Raw genomic sequence first — 19,611 nt, forward strand, 5'->3', positions numbered from 1 at the left:
CGTGTCTAAAACTGTCATTAATGCAATTATTTAATTAATTAACTAATATAATAAAGATTTCTAGGCTACAGGGTGCACAATTTGTTCTTTCCAAAAGCAGCTAATGCAAAACAAAAAAGTGCTCCACTTTACGAGGTTGAACTTGAAGGCATCACGAATAAATGTGGAGGAGGATGATACCAAATAAATAAACTACTGTGTATACTTTCAGTAACAATCAGTTCTTTTAACACAGAGCAGCTATTTTTATCTTTTTTAAATTTTTATTTAAGAGAACAGCAGTTATTGGGAATACAAACCATGATGCATTCATGCCAAAGTGGTGTTGTGTTTACAAAATACACACAAAAAGAGATTTATCAGACAGTTTGGTTTTAGATAATTGCAGCAAATCTCCTGCCTGTGCCAGCATACACCAAACATGTTTAATATTTATACATCGATATATACAGTTTACAGTATTATGTACTTACAAGAATTTATAATATGACGCTCTTCATTGTGTGATCTATCTGGCCCTGTGTTAAAAAGTTAACCTATTAACTGCTAACAACAGAATTCATGGTTTCATCAGTTACAGTGACTCGTCCAGATCCTGAAGCAGCAAAGCAGCCCCAGACCATTACACTACCACAAACCACCAGGTTTGACTGTTGGTTCTTTTTTTATGTGTTGTGTTAGTTTTACACCAGATCAAACCTTTTAAAAAGTTCAGCTTTTGTCTCATCAGTCCACAGAACATGCTCCGAAAAGTCTTGGGGATCGTCGAGATGTTCTTTGGTAAATGTGAGACGACCCTTTGTTATAACATCTCATATTTCCACCACACAGACAGCTTTTTCTGATGCGTGACGAATCCCTCGATGTTCCTGGGCGTTTCGCTCGACTCATGTGTTTTTAAAAGGCTCTTTGGCCTCGTGAAACTTTTCTGAGCCTTTTGCATCCCACACAAAACGTTTGTGAAAGGTGGGATTTGTTTTTTGTGACTTCCTGGATGAGTCATTGGTATGTCGACCACTCCTTCACCGTTTTACAGCTGTGGATGACGTATCTCTGTGTTAGTCCAAATGCCCTTTCTAGACTGATAGATGTCAGTGACTATGTTTTCTTAAGTTTCTTTGCTTTTTAAGATCTTTTAGCCTTCTTCACTTTGTCAGACAGGTTCTGTTTAAGTGATTTCTTAATTCAAAAGGTCTGGTAGTAATCAGGGCTGGTAAATTCATGATTTAACAAGGGGGGAATTACTATTTCTCACAGGGTCATGTATAGTTGGATAGCTGTTTTCCCTCAATCAATGTAATTGGTAAATAAAAGCTGCATTTTCTATTGACTCAGATGATCTTTGTCTAATATTAAAATTTGCACATTCTTTGTTCAGAATCATATAATAATCTTAAGCCCATGTAACATTTGGTGTGTCTTGAGGAAACCAGCTGAATGGCGTCCTGTCAAAGGGACATTGCTTCAGCTGGACGCTAGGATCTTCCCAGCACCTGATTGGCTCATCCTCATCGACTGTGACATCTGAAATGTAGTACACACCTACAGACCCATCCCCAAAGCCCACAAACACACAGTGCTGCTCACAAATAACCAGAGCTAGTGGATTCTTAGACAGATGCACAGCTCCTAATCTCTCCCCATCTGAAAGTCGCGTGACTCGGAGGATGGGCCTCGCATGCAGGTAGCAGTCACAGCTGTCCTCCAGCCCGGAGGGCGTGGTTATGTAAGCAACATAGTGTCCAGTTTTGTCCAGGCAGGCTTTAATGACAGGACCCTCGACTTTGAATGAGCACAGTGTGACTCGAGACAGATTTAAGAGGTTAATTGCGCCGCTGTCAATGGACAGCAGTGCGTAGCTGCCATTGGAGGACATTTGGAAGTCCTCAGGCTGACAGTGAAACATGTGTGGCAGCTGAAAGTGCCAGCACACAGTCTCCTCTGCCACCTTCCACGTGTACACCGTCCCTGAGGCCGCCATCACAACCACAAATTCTGGGTGCTGTGAAAGAGTTTGGAAAGCGACAACCTCCTCAGAGCTTTCCACACAGGAGAAACGTTTGCTAATCGAGCCCGACCACAGACTGGCAGCCAGCAGGTCTCCATGGCAACAACCGAGCAGGTAGGTGCTCTCAGGTGAAACCTGAGCATCAGATAGGTATGGGTGGATGCTGCATACGATATTTCCTTGTGCAAGCTTGAAAACCCGCGAGAGACCTCGCTCAGAAATGCTCACTCCAAAGTTGTTATTAGGGGTGATCAGGATGTCTCTAGCTCTGCTGCCACCGATGCGGAGGATATTTTCACCTGTTTCCGTCCGCCACACGTAAATATCTCCAGCCGAGAGTGACACCAGGTGGATGCCGTTTGGGGAAAGCTGCAGTTTTTCCACAGGCCCAGTATGCAGGAAGTTAACATGTGGAAGTCCCGTGTCTAGACTCCACTTCCACACCTTCTCCGACCCATCTCTGGTGTAGAACCACACGCCTGTTTGCTCCACCACCACCTCCTTTACTCCACCGCCCATTTTCTGTGCACTTCCTGCAGCATCAATCATCTCGGAGTCCCACACTGTCAGGCAGCCATCGTGACTGACACAAATGACATCTGAGGCCATTTTGAGGAGTGTGTGTGGCTGCTTGTTCGTTTCTAAGGAGAGCACACACTCCCCACTGCTGACCCTCCACACCAAGATAAAGGTGCAAGTGTCTAACAAAGCCAGGAAAAGATGGCCATCCTGGGAGAGCACAGCTTGAGTGAAGGCTCTTCCCTGTGGAGCCAAGAACTGGTCCCACAGCTCCCAGTTACAAGTATCCCACAGTGAAGCCTGGTGGGCTTGACACATCAAAAGAGTATTGATTTCACTGCAATAATCTGTACTGAGTATGTTAGTAGAGTAACCCTGAGTGAAACTTTCTTTCATAAGTCTGGGTGGTTGTGTATTGGCTGCCACGTCCCATAAAGCTACACTTCCAGTCCTATCAACACATGCCATTTCCCTCTTGTCTTCATGGAGGATGATCAGCGTAACAGCGCTGTGGTTTGAGTTTGAGCAGGTGCTAAGCAGACTGCTGGATTTCATGTCAAATACGGACACTGTGCCTTCCTCCTGCCCACAGTACATGAAAAAACCATCAGAGGAGAACACTGAACAGGTCACAGGGCTCTGACACTGGAAATGAGTTAGGGTTTCACTGGAGATGTCAAACACGCTCACAAAACTCTCATCTTTCCACCACACGGACAGCGTTTTCTGATGTGCGACGAATCCCTCGATGTTGCTGGGTGTTTCGCTCGACTCGCACGTGTTTTTAAAAGGGTCTTTGACCTCGAGAAACTTTTCTGGGCCTTCCACATCCCACACGAAAAGCTTGCTGCAGCTTGTGGAAAGCAGGAGGAACGGACCGCTGCTCTTCACGCCTGCAAACTTTAACTCTGTCTGCTCGCATCTGAGTGACAGTTTGGCCACATCATATCCACACCCTTTCCAAATCCAAGCAGAGCCTTCATCTGTGATCTCGGCAACAACCCCACACTTTGTACCGGCGATCTCTCTGACACAAACGCCCTTATTTATGTCATCGTACTTTAAGTACTGAATGTGGGGAACACAGGGAGGACTGGGGCAAAGCACTATTTCTAATCCACTTCCTCTCCCTTCCTTGATTTCCCTGACATAACCCTCAAGAGCAGGAAAGACCTCCAAATAGGGGAGGAGGTTTGTCTCCATCACTGAGGGCAGCTGCAGAGGTGAGCTCTGCAGGAAGCAAGCAGAAGACTTCAATGTGCTTGCTAGTAGCAGTCTTTCTCTTACAAACTTAACCTGAGATGACTCCTCTTCAGTCTCCAACATAGCTAGCAGATCTCCAAGAAGACCAGCTCGAACCATAGCCTGGTGAAACCCAAATGACAGCAACAGCACGCACTCAAACTCCTTCCACCTGCCACTCTGCTGCAGGTGATACGGCAGTTCTACGATTTTTCTCACATTCACCCGACCACCACCTTTGATTGAAGTGAATACAAACGGCTGGCTGGGTTGCCGAGTGTCTGTGTGTGTTTTTAAGGCTGCATCCTTGTTTACGCCTGACGTCTGTCCACTAAAATAGTCGGCCATCTCAGAATGAAGCCTTCTTCTTACATCAGGAGCGTCTAAATACCTTTTCGCCACGACCAACTTGAAATGCCTGCTCACCCAGAACAAAACCAGGGAACCTGCAACTTTCCGTTGGATAAGAAAGCTCTTTAAATCCAAAAGAAGTCTCTCCACATCGACTTGTGGGACTGTCATCTTAAATGAAGAGCCTTTGTGTGGCAAATCTTCCTTAATGGACAGCAGATCGGCGAGCTCAGCCTCTGTGAGCCCAGACCTGGAGATGGTGAGGTAAGAGACGGTGCGAGCCACGATGGAAGAGAAATGTTTCTGCTCAAGGTGATCCAGGAGCGCAGAAATAGATGAATGAACGCCATCGGGGAGAGATGACTCAGTCACATCGGAATCTGAAGACAAGGAGAGAAGAGGAGAATTATTTAAAAGGCCAAGTGGTGCTATCCTGATTTTTGGGGGGGTATTTCAAAAAATGCAACTTGTGAAGACAAAAGTACTCTGATCTAAATAATTTCATTATTATTCAAAAACAAATCTATGAAAAACACACAGCCATGTGGAAAAGAGCACTTTCATGGGACTCCATGCAGTTTTGTGACAAACTCAGTACACCCCATGATTCAGCAGCTTGAAAAAACACCTTTACAGTTTTTTCTGATTGCTTAAGCACATTTTTTGTAACTATTGGCTAATTTTGCAAAACTCTTCACACAAATAAGAAAACCTGTCACCCAATAATCAAAACATTGTAGTTCTCTTGCAAAAGCAAACACAGCTAGATTAACTCTTCACACCTTCGTAAAACTGGTGTTTCCGTATCAAACAGTACACACAAGCCATCATCTACTAAGCACACAATGCGCCAACTGCACACTGATGGTATGAATACAAAACACATCTGGCTTTTGCTTTCTCTGTGCACAAGGTAGGCTATGTCAGTTTGAGCTCATACTTCTGTCATAGATCCATAAGCATAGAGGGATCCAAACTTCAAGTACTGGTGTTTATTCAAACACATCAAAACAAACACAAGTGTTTATTTCCAAGTATAGGATTATTTGCAATCGCCATAATGACTATATGGGTTACTTGGTCTGCAGTGAACATGCTTCCTCTGCCCCCAGCATCTGGTCATCTAGCAATTCTGTAAAGTAACAATTTCAGTATTTTTACATCAATGGTATTGGTGTGTTTCTCATTGGCATATGGCAGTGCTACAAATCTTTGTGCGAAGTGACTGTACTAACCGATTCTCATTTCAAGATGTCCTTATGGTACTTGCTACAGTGTAGCGGCTCGAGTTAGGCTGGACCCGTTGGCCAGCTACCCTCAGGGTCATTCCACGGTTGATTACATGGTCCACTATTGTAGCTCTGATGTCATCAGCAATTCTATTTCTTACTCTTCCTACCCTTCCTCTCCCCCCTCCTCGTCTTCCTCTTGCTCCTCCTTGTCCTTGTCGTCCTCTTCATCCTACTTCTTCACCTCCACGTCCTCTTCCTCGGCCTCCTCTACTTCTCACTCTTTCTGCTCCCTCCATTGTACTCCGCACACACAGCTTACCTGTATTATAGTGCTTAGGCTGATTGCAAAGTGAACTAATTATCTAAAAAAGTTTTCACATGTGAAAGTGTGCCAGACAGTTGGCAAATTAGTGTTAATGATAGCCATACATGTGTATACTTTTGCTAGGAGTGTGTTGGAAATTTGGTAATTGAGTGTTGTGCAGTGAATTGTGCCTACAGTTTTGCAAAGTGTGTGTTACAAAATTGCAAACTGAGTGCAAAGCAGTTTTTGTGCTTTTAGTTTTGCAAACTCAGTGAGTGGTTTTGCTATAAGTCTGAATAGTTTTAGAGATTGTGCTACAGGAATCACAGTTAGGGTTTAAGCATTCAGAAAAAACTGTAACAGCAACAGCTTGAAGTGTGACTTTATCAGCGTCTCACGTCGTGAGGTGTGCGCATGCAGGAATCAAGCACAGAATGGCAGTGGCAACCTGGTCGACCGCATCCTGTCCGCATATCCTCCGATGCACTGTGAGATACATCATGTAGTTTGATGACTTGCAGGAGTTGTGAATGAATTTCTGCCTGCTTTTTCTTGAGAATGGTGCTTCCGTTCATTGAGGTTTGTGGGCATTCATTTACGCACAGCTCTCTTAAGATCCCGCTACAACATTTCAGTCAGGTTGAGGACGTTGACTGGGCTGTTTGCAAGACCTCTATTCTTTTCTTTTTCAGCCATTCTGTTGTAGATTTGGTGCTACATGATGATTATTGTCCTGCAACATAAGTATTTAATATACAGAGGAATTCATGGTCAAATCAGACAACTGCAACGTGCCCAGATCCTGTTTCTGCTAAACAAGCCCAAATTATTATCACACCTCCACCACTGTGCTTGTTCCAGAAGTCTTGTGGTTTGTTCAGATGTAACTTTGCAAAGCTAAGTCTTGCTGTCTTTGTAGAGAGAACAGACTTTCTCCTGGTAACCCTTCCAAGCTAACCATTTTTGTTCGGACTGTTTCTAACTTTACTGTACATTTAACATGCTAACTGAGACCCGAGAGTCTGAGATGTATCTCGTGTATCTTGTTTTTTTGGTTTGTTTGTTTTTGCAGTTTCCAGCTTCTGTTGCGATTCTAGTATCGTGATAAGACTCCAGACCAGCAAACTGCCAAAACTTTTATAGAGGTGTTCACACTTGCTGATGATCACCTTAGCATGCTTAGCAGCGTCTGGCTATTCCTGTGAAGCAATAAGGGTGTACTTAGTTATAACGCTCTTTTTCACATGACTGTAAGTGACCCACATCACATGTGGGTTTAGTCTTTGTGTGGCATTTGTAGCTCTGAAAACAAGACTTATTCCTTTGAGAAACTGTATTTTTGTTTACTCTATTAGTAATACCAGAGCGCCAGAGCGAGGTGTGTGCATGAAGGAGGCGAGCATAGAGCGGCAGACAACAGCGAGCGAGAGCCTGGTTGACCAGAGCTTGTTGTCCAGACGTCACCCTCCTTCCTGAACCTTTCAGCAGAGACGCCAGCATCTGTACGCTCTGTTTCCTGTCCACCAGTCCCAACTGTATACACAACCTTCCTGTACACATGTCCTCTGATACACTCTGAGATGCATAGTGTAGTTTTATGGCTTGCAGGAAGTGTTCTCGATTGGAGGAAGCTGTGACGATGAGTTTGACAGCGGGAGGAAGGGGCCTGGGAAGGCACTCAATGATTTGAAGACCAGTGTTGTTTTTGAGTTGATCTAATCCATCAAGAATAAGGACAAGAGGCTTTTCAGTTGAAGGCAGGTGGCTGATGAGGGATGAGAGGTGTTCTTTAAGCTCAGACAGACAAGCGTCGGGTTTTATGTTGCCAAAATCCAGCTGTCTTTGATCTGGATGTTGAGCGGTACTCCAGCTTTGTTTGCAGTCAGAAACATGCTTTTTGGTGCCGCCCTCATGTTGGGAATCCAAAACAGATGTTTGGCTACAGCTGGATGTGACCTCTCTGGGGTCGGTGGTACTGCCAGGATCATCCAGGTCACTGCAGTGGCTAGCATCCTGCTTAGACAAGGAGTCAGTGAGATATCTGCAGGATATCTGATAACACAAGCTCGAAAGCAGATGCTTTGGTGAAGCATTAATTGATAGGTTGCAGAAAAAACTGATCACCACAGGATCGCTGTCTGCAAGCCAGTGCTTCATCTGTGGAAAGAGAGAGATAGCTTTAAGCGTCAGTGAAACATATGCACACAAAAGGCACAAATTCTTATTACAAATTATATATAAACACTATATGCCTGCTTCAAATTTCCCTTTGGTCCACCTACCTGCTGAGTGCAGTGTGCTAGCAGGACCGTCTTTCCTGTACACGGGCCTCCGGTCACTACCAGAGGGAACTGATGGTACCTCTGCTTCACATAGGCTCTGACCTGCAACCAATAAGAGCAGAACTATGCTGCAGGTGTATAAATAAGGAAAAATGAATTATACAAACATGTCATGTTTTAATATTTCTAACTGCACACAGAACAAAAGTGCCTGTATTGTCAATGTAAATATTTTAGTCTGTAAAGGCTAAAACCATCCTGACCTTTTCCTCCTCGGGCTGAATGACGTCATAAAACCGACTGAGGATGTCACACAGCTGCTCCTGTTCGGCCTGCTCTCGGGATAAAACGTCACAGAGAGGAGAAGGTTCTGCGCTTTGAGAAACGTTCAGACCGTCAGTCATCTGCACAAGGTCACAGTACACCTGCTGGCACAGAGAATCAGCATAGCCGCGCCTCCTAGCTGATGTGTAACCATGGCGGCGGTCGCACTCTGTGGTGATGGTGTAGACTAGAAGTTGGCGGGAAGTGACGAGATGAGGGAGGAAGCACTCACACAGCTCTGACAGTAACTTTTCGTTAGTGGGTGATGAACTCAGAGTGGCATCCTGGAAATAAAGAAGAGGGAACTTTTCACAGTGGACTTAAATAAAAAGGGTACAAATTGTGAATTCTACATATCCCTTTAGTAAAATAAAGTTTCAAGAGTGGTCAGAAAGATTAAACTTTATTTTAGTTCATCCTTTTCCTGACGTCTCCCATAATTAAACATGGTGTGGCGGGGCGTGGTCTGCAAATGCACCTGCAGGCCTCGCCGGCTTATTCAGTATGAGGACTAGATGTTACAATCCCTCATAATGCATTGCTTCAAATGGAGAAAGTCTTGAGGGATGGCTGTTATGAGGAAAGGCAGCCCAGAAACTTTACCAGTGGGACACATCGTTGTGTGCCTCAACTTTACAGGGTCTAAAAGTCTGTGCTGAGTGACTGCTATAAGGTTGTTGTTGTTGGAGTGTATATTCGGCTGGCGACTGGAAAGCCGCAGCTGCGTGATTGTGTACAGCAACCGCGTCAATAAAGATGGTGAAAAACATGGAAACGTGGTCGGGTCTGTTGTGCATCTACTACACATGGCTTTTACCTCCAACTTTGACTGTAGTTGTATTTTCACAGGTCCCTTTTGTCTCTCTGCTTTTGCATTGATGATCTTGTGGACATAGACCAAGCAGCGTCTGCCGATGTCACTCTCAGGACAGCTTTCCAGAGCATAACGCAGATCTGCATCGAGGGCTGGAGACAAGTGGTAAAGCAAATGTTTACTTACACAACAAAAATTCCTTCCAGCTACAGGAGATATTCCAAGGCATAGACACAGGCTGCCCATGACACTAACAACAGTGGATTATGACAAATGACTTGACACACACACACACAGCTATGTGGGGTATTTCACCTGATCTGTAGAAGATTTTGGCCCTCTCTGGGGTCATGCTGCCACTTTGGACACACAGACTCACAGCTGCCTGAAACAGCTTCCTCAGTTCTTCCTCTTTAGTCTTGGTTTTGCTTTCCTCCTTCACCTTATTTCTTTCCTGCTGCGGAGGGAAAATATCCAGTTTATTAAAGCATTATAAATATAAATCATCCTCACATACACTATAAACACAATGTACTTGATTTAAGGACAGAATGTGTGATTCGATGGGATGTTTCTAAAACCTCAATAAGATTTTAAATGATGCATAACACAAGTTGAAATCGCATTACTTTATATTATATAACATTCTAGTTCATAATTAAAAAAATAAAGTCATAAAATTATACCATCGACTTTAATTACCAGAGAATAGCTGCGTCTGTGCGGAGCTCTCAGGCAGTAGGTCGTAGGGATGGTGTTCTCGTCCCTCTGATAAACTTTCTCCAGCTCCTGTGTACTGACGCCAGCCTCCTGACACTGCTGCAGCAGCAACTGCAGCTCTGACACCTCCACCTGAGCGGGCACACGGGCTGTGCCATACTGATGTCCTACCAGAGCCTGCAGCACCACCGTGTGGTCACAGGAGGAACAACAGCACGGGGAACTATTGTTTAGTATGGTAAGCTGGTAATTTATTAAGCTGATTACTATACAGAACATCTGCTTAAGAGACAACTGTGTGATGCTACACGTGTGATTTTGTGTCTTTTACTTATATTGGAAAGTGTTTCTATTATTTTGTCCATTTGTTGACACGGCTCAATGACAGAACTGTTCTGCAGCCGTGATGATAAGTTTAATTTAAAAAGGAGAACAAACATAGCACAGTGTAGATGACTTTGCAAAGTCCAGCATACTCCAGAAAGGGTGAAAAGCTTTTATTTTTAAAGTTCATAATACTAAAAACTGATAAAATTCAACAATAAAACTTTGACTACAACTCATGGCAAGGTGCTGATGTCCTTTAGAGCATGTCATCATTCATTGTACTGAGAAGTAAGGGTCAGTCTGAGATCCTGTTGGTTTACACTTGAGATTCTCCCCAAGGACTTTATTTACCAGTAAAAAAGGTCCAGCTGAGCTTCCTCTGCATTCATGTATCATCTGATGCCTGGTGTCTTCATCTGGCCAGCGACTGGGATCACTGGATTCAAACGGGTCTATCACCTGCCGACATAAACACACTCAAGAGTTAAAAAATGTGGAGTGGAAATAACAAATCAAGAAAGCTGAGCCCAGATCCAGTGAGAGCAAGCGTCTAAGGTGGGGTGAGGCATCGCGTTCTTTATTCTGTCTGCTGATTGCACACACCACAATGTGCTGACTGAACTGTCCCAATGTTTATTTAATACACATGAACGAAAACCAACACAGACAGTCGCCTCACAGCTGCTCATTCTCTTTGTTGTCAGATATAATTAAGGCACGTTATTGACTGCATCAGTGGCCTCAGGGAAAACGGTGGAAGACTAAAAGTACGAATACCTGCAAGCAGCTAAAATGCTACTGCTGTCACCCCCCCGTCGCTGGCGACATTACGCATGGGTGTCTTTGTGATGGACCACACGGAATATTAATGAGACTTTACTTTTATAGCTTCAAGATTTTGTGTTTTCTATCTTGTTTCTCTAATAAAGAGATGCACATTTCAAGAATCTTTCTATAAAGAGTAAAAAAAACCCTTTAATTTAATTACAAACAACCTTAAAGCAAAGCAGTTTTACAACGTGTCCTCCAGTGGACCATATCTAGTTCTCTTCCCAGCACTAAAAGTCATTAGTGTGAGCATTTATGCCATTAAAGTAATCTCGTTTTAATGTATAAAGCAACAGTGCCCACATCCTTCCTTAGCCTGTTTATGGCTTTAAAAGAACAGAAAGAATTCCCAAGAAAAACACAACTCACACGCACACTCACATCTACTGTTTCACTGACATGTTTTCGATGCAGCAGGAAGGTTTTAAAAAAGTAAAGTGTGTGCTCACCCTGACATCCAGTCCCAGCGAGTGTCTGCAGTGCTCTCTGAATCTGGGGAACACACTGTCCCTCAGAGCTCTACGCTCCACCACGCTGTCTGTACACAACACAAACAGGATGCACCTTAACAAGAACTCAAATGACACAAGAAAACATGATACAATCTAACATGCATATTTTTTAAAAACACACCTAGTTACAGCTGCCTTTCATATTAGGAATCACTGCCTACCTTCTGGGTTGGAGCACAGGTAGATTTTCACACAAGATGTGCTGAAGCCAGAATCCAAAGGGGATTTTCCTCCGGTGTGCATGCCTGATAAACAGCTGCTGTTCAAATAACAAAACACAAGGAGGGAAAACTCCTGGCAGGAACTTATCGCGCGTCCCAAACGGAGAGCAGCTCTGTGTCGTCTCTGCTGCTGTGTCTCATGTTCCTGCAGCTCCGCTCAGGAAGTTTGGCCTCGGGTGCTCTGGAGCGTGTTATCATGATCACACCCACTTTTGGTCAAACATCCACACAAACACGCTCAGTCTGAAAAAATCGATGTGTGCAACTTTTCAACTTTTCCATATTTTTTATTAATTAACATTTGTACACAATAAATACAAACTTTGTTTTTTTGTTGTCGTTTTTTGTACATCCAATAATAATATGCAGAAAGACTTTTGCACCTGTTCTCAATATTGTCACCATGGCAACAGTCTATTAAAGAGAGAGGCCAGTTGTTCCACCACATCGTTAATAATAACGGCAGCTGTGCTACTCTGAATCCACATAAGGAAAAATAAAGTGTCATTTAAAACATAAAAACCATACCAAATAATTAAACACTGTCGCGGACCAAAGAGACTGTTAAAGATGGGAAACGATCCGTCTTCAAAGTGGCAACTGGCAATGAAATGTCAATTTTATATATGACAGACTGACTGAGGAAGTATAACGGGAATGTCTGCGGATGCTGAAAAACCATAAACTTCAAAACAAGTTCGAAAACCAGTAAAAATCAGATCTCAGAGAGATCAAGGACAGGCTGCTGTTCCAAGTCGCCTTGACCACACTGTCACAAGTCAATGCTAGTCCGTACAACAGCAGAAGAGCAGAGGGTCGTATCTAAAAATGCAACTAATTCCAGCATGCTGAAGTTTGCTAGGATGAATGCTACACAAAATGTTGTGGTTTCACTTCTTACTTCTCCTTTTAGAAATCACCTCCACCGGGGAAAACAATCGATTTGCTTCCAGATTAAGACTTTTCTTACAGGAGACCTGAAGATGTGCTCCAGTGCAACACTACATAGTAATGCTAAGAGTTTTAAATTTAATATTAATCTCCATTATCCACAGTTCTTCTTTTGTTTTTGTTTTGCAGTAGGGATGTTATCTGAGACAAAGAAAGAGGATTACTGCCTGAATGTTCAGTTTTATCTCCTGCTGACAATTTGGACAATACTCTACTTTGCAATTTATTCCGTGCAAACGCTCTCCAAACTTGTTCATTTGCAGTGAGGAACTGGGACATATCTTAAGAGTCAAACACAGATTAGATTAAAATTCCTCCTCTCTCTCTTATAAACAATCACACTCATAAACACCCAGGCCTATTTCGAGACCAAAAAAAGAAAATGATTCATTCAAACGCATCGCTTTCTGTAATTTTTGTTTGTTTTGTTCTTAGAAATAAAGGAGAACAGCGAATTTCACTGTTCACAGTCGTCTCTCCACCTCTTTGGAAGAGCTGGAAGAGTGGAGATCTTTATTTGTGTTTGTTTTGTTTTTTAAGCATCAGTCACACTGAAACAAAAAAAGTCCATAGGATCAGCTTAAAAAGAACAACTCTGAATCATTTTAACAACAAGGATTCATCAGAGTCTTTGCCACCCGTGCCGATGCTATATGAGGGTACTGCTACTTTCCAAGTAAGGTAGAAATTAATAAAAGTGCTACGCTGCCCTTCAGGCAAGGAGTTTCAAAGGCTTTATGGCCATGTAAAGGGAAATGGGGGCATTTATTTACTTTGAGTAAAAAAAAACACACACAAAAGATTTGTACTTAGCTCCATTTGAATGTCATTTGCTAGTTCTGTCCATTTAGTTTGATTTTTTTTCTTTACACACCTCTTTCTGTTTTCTGTTTCTAGCATTAGGACACAAGATGTGGTGGCTTTGCTTGGCAAGACGAGAGAAAAATTATACCTGCAAATGTAATGAGCGTCAAGTAAACGTGCGTCTTAGTTGAACTGAACAGTGAACAAATCGGCATGAGAGGGATGAAAACTATACAGTTCTGTGCTAATAAGAAGTCCCGGCCACAAATACTTTCCTGTGTCTACATCATCTGAAATAAAACTTTTCTTTGTTGCCACATAGTGAATACCAACAATTTGAGTGCCTTTAAAAGCACCAGCAGCGCATCTCTGAACCAATCAGTGATACAGACATACGGCGCACAGAATGAGAGACTGTATCTGTCGTATAATGTATCTGCATGTGTGTATGTATGTATATGATAGTCACTGATTCACACTGACTGCCAATGGACAGAATCGTCTTTAGAGGAAAGAGGGAGAGACGTAAAGGAGGGACGGGAAGAGAGGCGATGCTAAGAGCAGAGGGAAGGATCCAGCCTCCTTTATCTCTCGTTTTCTTTCATCCTCTCCCTCCTTTGAGCTCTCCTTCCTGCTGTATTTACAATGCCCTTTCAGTATAAGATGAAGATAAAACTTCCACTACATATCAGACATGGTATTCCATTCAGCTGAGTTAGTTTATATGAAATGCTGAGCATAACATTCCTATGACGACAGTAATGTACTGTACTATTACACATTAAATACGTATGATGATAATGACTATATATGACGAGGGAAGGCCTAAGGAGAGGGACACTGCGTCCACGCACACCGCTCAATTTCCCTGGTCGTTCACTTCGTTCTCCACTGCTCTCCAAAAACGTGACAGACCTGGCATGTTTTTACTTACATTTCAGCCAGCTTTCTTTGGATGGGCCCACAACACTCACAAAAGGTAAGGAAAAGGTATCAGATAAGAATCAGACTTTTTTAAAAACAAAAACTAAAGCAAAACTAATGCCCCCGGGAATACAGTAGCAAAAAGCAGATTGTTTATTTCCATCTGCACTGAATTAGATTGGGCTCTCTTCTTTGGGCCGAAGCAACACCTGTACATGACGCTGCAAGCAACACTGACCATTGATCAAATCACACACACAGCATGAAAAGCATGAGCTGGGTTGCAAAGTGGCTTGCAGATGTGTGATAACTGTAAAGAGGCTAAAGCAACGTAAATATTGCATCCAGTATGATATCTGCCAACAAGATCCATACTAAGCCATCAGCTGTTCATGTGGGCTGCCATTTAAGTCAGCTTCTGCCTTTAGGGGTCACCACAATCAATCATCTGCCTCCATCCCACCCTAATTTTATAGTTATAGTGTATTGAGTTATATGTTTGGTTTGTCTGATAACCTTTTACTACATTTTGTCAGTTCTTGGGGCTTCAAAACTTTTCTCGTGCTTCATGATTATTTATTGGGAAGAGAAAAAATCTAAATATTGACTCTGATCTGCTCCTGCAGAAAGATGAATGGTCTTATGGAAAGCTTGACAACAGAAAACTTGCCAAATCCGTCATCTGTCACAAATAGCTTTTTCCCATCCTCCTCATCTCCTGACATTCTTCCTCTGCTTCACCGTGGTGTGATTTGCTGCCCAATGAGGTGAGGTTTTAAGGCAAGAATGAAAGGACGGGGTAGGGTGAAGGGATCGGGGGTGTGTGGGCTACTGCTGCACTTCATTAGGAAGCTAATACGGAGATTATTACATCGGATAGTCTGCCTTTGTCCCCTCTCTCTGCTCTCCTCATCCTCAGCTCAAAGGGAGAAGATACGGAGCTGCCAGGAGTTCAGGAGATTGGGGCGGGGGGGAGGGGTCAGCGTGGTTCAGTTCAGTTTACTTCACATCACTTTATTTAACTTCACTTCAGTTCCCAAGCCTGTAGGATACATCTGCCTTTCATCTGTTTTCATTTCTGTTTGTGCGCCTATAACCGGCTGTCAGTTTGTTTGTCTGTCACACCAGCGTGATCTCCACCTCCTCCGTCTTGTCGCTCTTCTCCTGCTGTCGGCGGGGGTGCTGCTTGGGTGGAGGAGGAGCGGCTCGCACCTGCAGCGGAGAAAGAAAACACATTAAATACAAGAGTAAGGAAAAGAAAGAAGCCAAAGTGAGAAAAACTGAAGTCAAGGTGATAATAGGGACGACCTACTTTTCTTAATTTGACAAACAGTTAAATGTTCACTTCCTGCTGCGAGACACAAATGTGTTATCAACGAACAGGAAAAGTAGGGAATTGTCTGCTTTTAGACTCTAACAAAAAAAACGGTGTTTTCAACCTATTGTTGGGATCTGTAGGTCACACAGTTTAACGAACACTTAAGTATCCTTCACATGTCATCAGAGCACAGCGTGCCAAACCATCTTCGAAAAATTGACGGTTACTTATATGTCATACATTCATCTGCTGATTATTTTCTTCATTAGTTTCTTTAAGTCCCTGTGAAATCCTGTGCCGTGACATACACTGTAATCTAACTACACGTCACGCTGATGCGGCCCGCAGTGAACGTTTATTTCTTGCTTCTCTTCTTTTTCTGATGCCTTTTTTTAATCGAGAAGAAGACAATGAATTGAGTTGAAGAGAGAAACCTCACCGTCGACTAGTGTTTCAGTGGCAAAATTACAAAGTAACACAGGCACAACATCACAAGTGTAAATGCTAGCAATGATGTCAGCCACTTGCAAAGACTAAGCAGCAGGGTGGGGATGTGGGCCGGACCAGTGAAACTCCCGTTTCTACCAGTGTAAAGAAGTTCAACTACACTTTTAATCCAGGAGATGTCTTGAAAGAGATCTTTCAAGACATCTCCTGGATTTTCTTTCAACAGATGTCTGTTGAAAGAAAAGGAAGTGCAGTTTACAGCCGTACATGTCATTTTTTGTCTGTGATAAAGAAATGCTGTGCACCCTACCCTCTGAATGAATGTTTTCATATAGAGTGAAACAGCATGGGCTTTTGTTTATCTATGGCTAAATTACTGTGGCGTAGTATGAATGAGGATGAAGAGGTCTTTGTTGCTGGGAAAAGCCATAAAAAACCCAGAAAGACCTTTGACCACTAAAATCTAATCCATTTGCAAATTTGGATGCATTCCCTCTGTGCTTTCCAGAGATGGGAGGAAATAAAAAGACAGCTCGAACACACAAACACTCACACACACACACAGTGCACAAAAAAACACTTCTTGAGTAACACTGATACTAACAGGTCGTAGTTTGCCCGGGCCTCCTTCAGGAGTGAATCTTGGCGGCTGAGTCTTAGCAAATCCTGGAGATACTGGACTCCTGCCAGAGCTTTGATCTACAGAGTGAGCGAGACAAAATTTCAAATTAAAAGCCCCGATTAACTTCCTCAGAAATCTCACTTTTCGTTAAACATGGTTGTTGTTGTATTGGTTGTCTTACTGTGAGCTGACAGCGGTCCTTTGTGTGACGAGGCAGGCAGAGGAAGCTTGTGCTCCCCATTAAGAGCAGCGGAAGGGGAACGTGGCAGAGGAGGTGGGGTGGAAGTCTCGGGGCTGGTGAAGGGACTGATGGGAGGCTGGTCGTACAGCGGAAGAGGTGGCAGAGAAGATGGCAGTTTCAAAGAAGGAGAGATCTACAGAGAGTGGTGGAAATAAAGAAAAGACAAAGTGGGCTACAACACAAAACTTGACCAGGATACTTTTTTTAACCAACATTCCCTGCATAGCACTTAAAAGATGTTGGGTTGCGTGTTATGTCTACAGGCTTATAGGAAGGGAGAGGCCATATCCTTCCTGCTGCTGAGCCTCTAATAGGGCAGCACTCAGTGGCACAGATAAGACCTCTTTTCTGTGATTGCAGTGCAGGTTTTTTATCAGAATGCTGCACAAACACAGCAGTTCTAATGCACTGTTTTTGAACTCTGACTTGCTGATAGATCAAATGGACAACAAGCAGGAAAGGAGGAAGGGATAGGGGTATAAACTGGCACAGTCGACTACACACAGTCTTTGGTATTTCTCCCCTGAGAAAACACTGATAAGACCAAATGTCTCATTCAGGTCTAGAGTAAGTCCTGTTACCTAAGATGACTTGTATGTTATCTGTGAGATTAATTCATGTGTGTACAGGTGTTACTGTACCTGTGTGTCACCTGCCCCTCCCGCGCTGGTCTCTCCATTCTCTGTGAGATCTTCTACCAACACGGAGGGGAAAACGCCCACCCGCCCGTTCAGCTCCCCCTCCCAGAAGCCGTCATCTGTCTGAGTGTCACGGCTCAACAAGCGGATCACAGCTCCCTCGGAAAAGGAGAGTTCCTCATCCGCCTGACCCTCGTAATCATAAAGTGCACGCACATACACCACTGCAGAGAGAAAGGACGATAGAGAGAGAGGGAGAAAAAACAATTATAAGTATACCGTCGGAACAATTATTCTCAGGGAAATGCAGTTTCTTGTCTGCAGGGCCCTTACTGTTATTAAGAAAATGGTATACACCGCTGGAGAGCACAAGATATACAAACAGCAGTGGATTTGCTCATGAGCCTGGTCTAACTATTCAGGCACAGCAGATACAAAGTAATAAAAAGAAAAACGGATGAAGATTAAGAGCAAGAGCACAGTAGGAGAAGATAAGGTTTTAAATAAGGCAGGTAAAGAAGCATGCAAAGACTAAAAAATAACATAAAATAAAGAGTTTTATATAGCAAAAGTTACAACCACCCAGTTTCCTCTCCTTGTTTTTGTTGTCAGCGAAATGGTGCTTGACCAATAAAGCTCGATTAATGCAGGTTTCTGGCTGTACGAAATAATTAAGTTATGCATCGTTTGCATTGATGACCAGATAAGTACGGCCTGTACAAGTAACTCCAGCTCCTTTTTTAAGGCTGTCTTGAATTTCAGCTCAAACTTTATGTCTACCAGTTTAATTTACTTTTAAATGAACTTGTGAATACTTTGGCTGGTTGATTACAACCCACAGGGCTGCAGAAATAAAACAGCAAAAGTTAACAGTTAACAGTCAGGTTAATGATCCGCTCTTGTTCTCTTTTTGTTCTCTTTGAATATGAGACAGGATTTTTACAGAAGGCACTGGTTCTAGTTCATTGACATGCAGTACTGCGATTCATTAAAAGTGCAAACATACATGGAAATACAATATTTGATGGTCTTTGGAAAACCTCTGGAAAGCCTGAATAACTATTGCTCAAGACCACTTTAAAAATGATCTCCTTGGATGCAAAATATAAAGAAATGAAGCATTGCTCAAGACCCTTGTAGAGTATTGTAAATGAACTGAAATGATTAGGGTCAAGGGTGTTTATTTAGAGCATCCCAGCAAGGTTCAGTGGGCAACCCCTACATTTCCCCTTTCCAATAATACCCTGCTTAGTGTACTCAGTGTACTCTACAGAAGCAGTAAAGAGAAAAATGCCTCAGTTAGTGGCCCACAATAACCTCATTATGGGTGAAAACTCATTTACACGGGTACAACTAGAATTAACCTCTTTCCTTTAACTACTGCCATGAAGTTTAATTAATCCTTCACAGCAACTGTGCTTACAGGGTTACTTACTATTTGTGTCTCCGTTTATGCAGCCCGAGTGCAGCTCTGGCTCTGTTGAGTTAGACGAAGTGTGTGACCGAGCATCGAGCGTAGCCAGAGACTGGAGCATGCTCAGCAGACTGTTGGAGGTCGGGAACTGCAGGTATTTCTCTGGGACATAGCCCACCTGACCTGCCTTATTGCGTGCCTGAGAAACAAACAAATAAACAACAACAACAAAAGAAGCCCCAAAAAGCATGTCAGTACAGACAGTAGCACAACAACGATCAAATTATTCAACTGGCAAAAAAAATGCGATACACATCTACAGCACTTGACTGCGATCGGGTACCTTAACCCAGTCCTCCATGTCTCCGTCCTCAATGACCTCCAACATCTCCTGTTCATCGATAGTTAACTCATCTGGTTGGGAGGCCTGAGGAAGAGACACAGCGGGAGTTAAAGAAAGAAAAACAGAGAAAGTGGGAAGGAGAGTAGGAGAGTATGAAAGGAGGAAAGGTCAGCAGTTGTGAAAGGACAGAAAAAGGGAGTAGCCAGACCTTATAGGCAAGGCAAG

At 43.2% G+C, this 19,611-nt stretch overlaps 2 protein-coding genes across 2 annotated transcripts in view; both read right to left on the reverse strand.

Annotated features, from left to right (window-relative positions):
* Positions 1 to 52: 52 nt before the first annotated feature.
* On the reverse strand, positions 53 to 11,808 carry LOC102312873 (NACHT and WD repeat domain-containing protein 2). Its single transcript, XM_005915951.2, has 10 exons — positions 11,625 to 11,808; positions 11,401 to 11,489; positions 10,475 to 10,582; positions 9,779 to 9,973; positions 9,392 to 9,533; positions 9,080 to 9,228; positions 8,202 to 8,546; positions 7,939 to 8,040; positions 7,018 to 7,813; positions 53 to 4,500 (listed from the first exon to the last, which is right to left on the reverse strand). The coding sequence occupies exons 1-10, from the start codon at positions 11,704 to 11,706 to the stop codon at positions 1,394 to 1,396; spliced, it is 5,115 nt and encodes a 1,704-aa protein (XP_005916013.1). The 5' UTR covers positions 11,707 to 11,808; the 3' UTR covers positions 53 to 1,393.
* A 158-nt stretch (positions 11,809 to 11,966) lies between these two features.
* The window catches only part of LOC102292418 (F-BAR and double SH3 domains protein 2), a gene marked incomplete in the record, with an annotated part of 76,463 nt that continues 68,818 nt past the window's right edge, over positions 11,967 to 19,611 (reverse strand). Inside the window, 6 exon segments of the mRNA XM_014330599.2 lie at positions 11,967 to 15,575; positions 16,733 to 16,827; positions 16,932 to 17,124; positions 17,633 to 17,853; positions 19,065 to 19,242; positions 19,387 to 19,470. Of these exon segments, the coding sequence (XP_014186085.1) occupies positions 15,483 to 15,575; positions 16,733 to 16,827; positions 16,932 to 17,124; positions 17,633 to 17,853; positions 19,065 to 19,242; positions 19,387 to 19,470 (864 nt within the window).

This window comes from Haplochromis burtoni, unplaced genomic scaffold, assembly GCF_018398535.1.
Source record: "Haplochromis burtoni strain Fernald_Lab_line unplaced genomic scaffold, NCSU_Asbu1 Contig_15, whole genome shotgun sequence".
NCBI lineage: Eukaryota > Metazoa > Chordata > Actinopteri > Cichliformes > Cichlidae > Haplochromis > Haplochromis burtoni.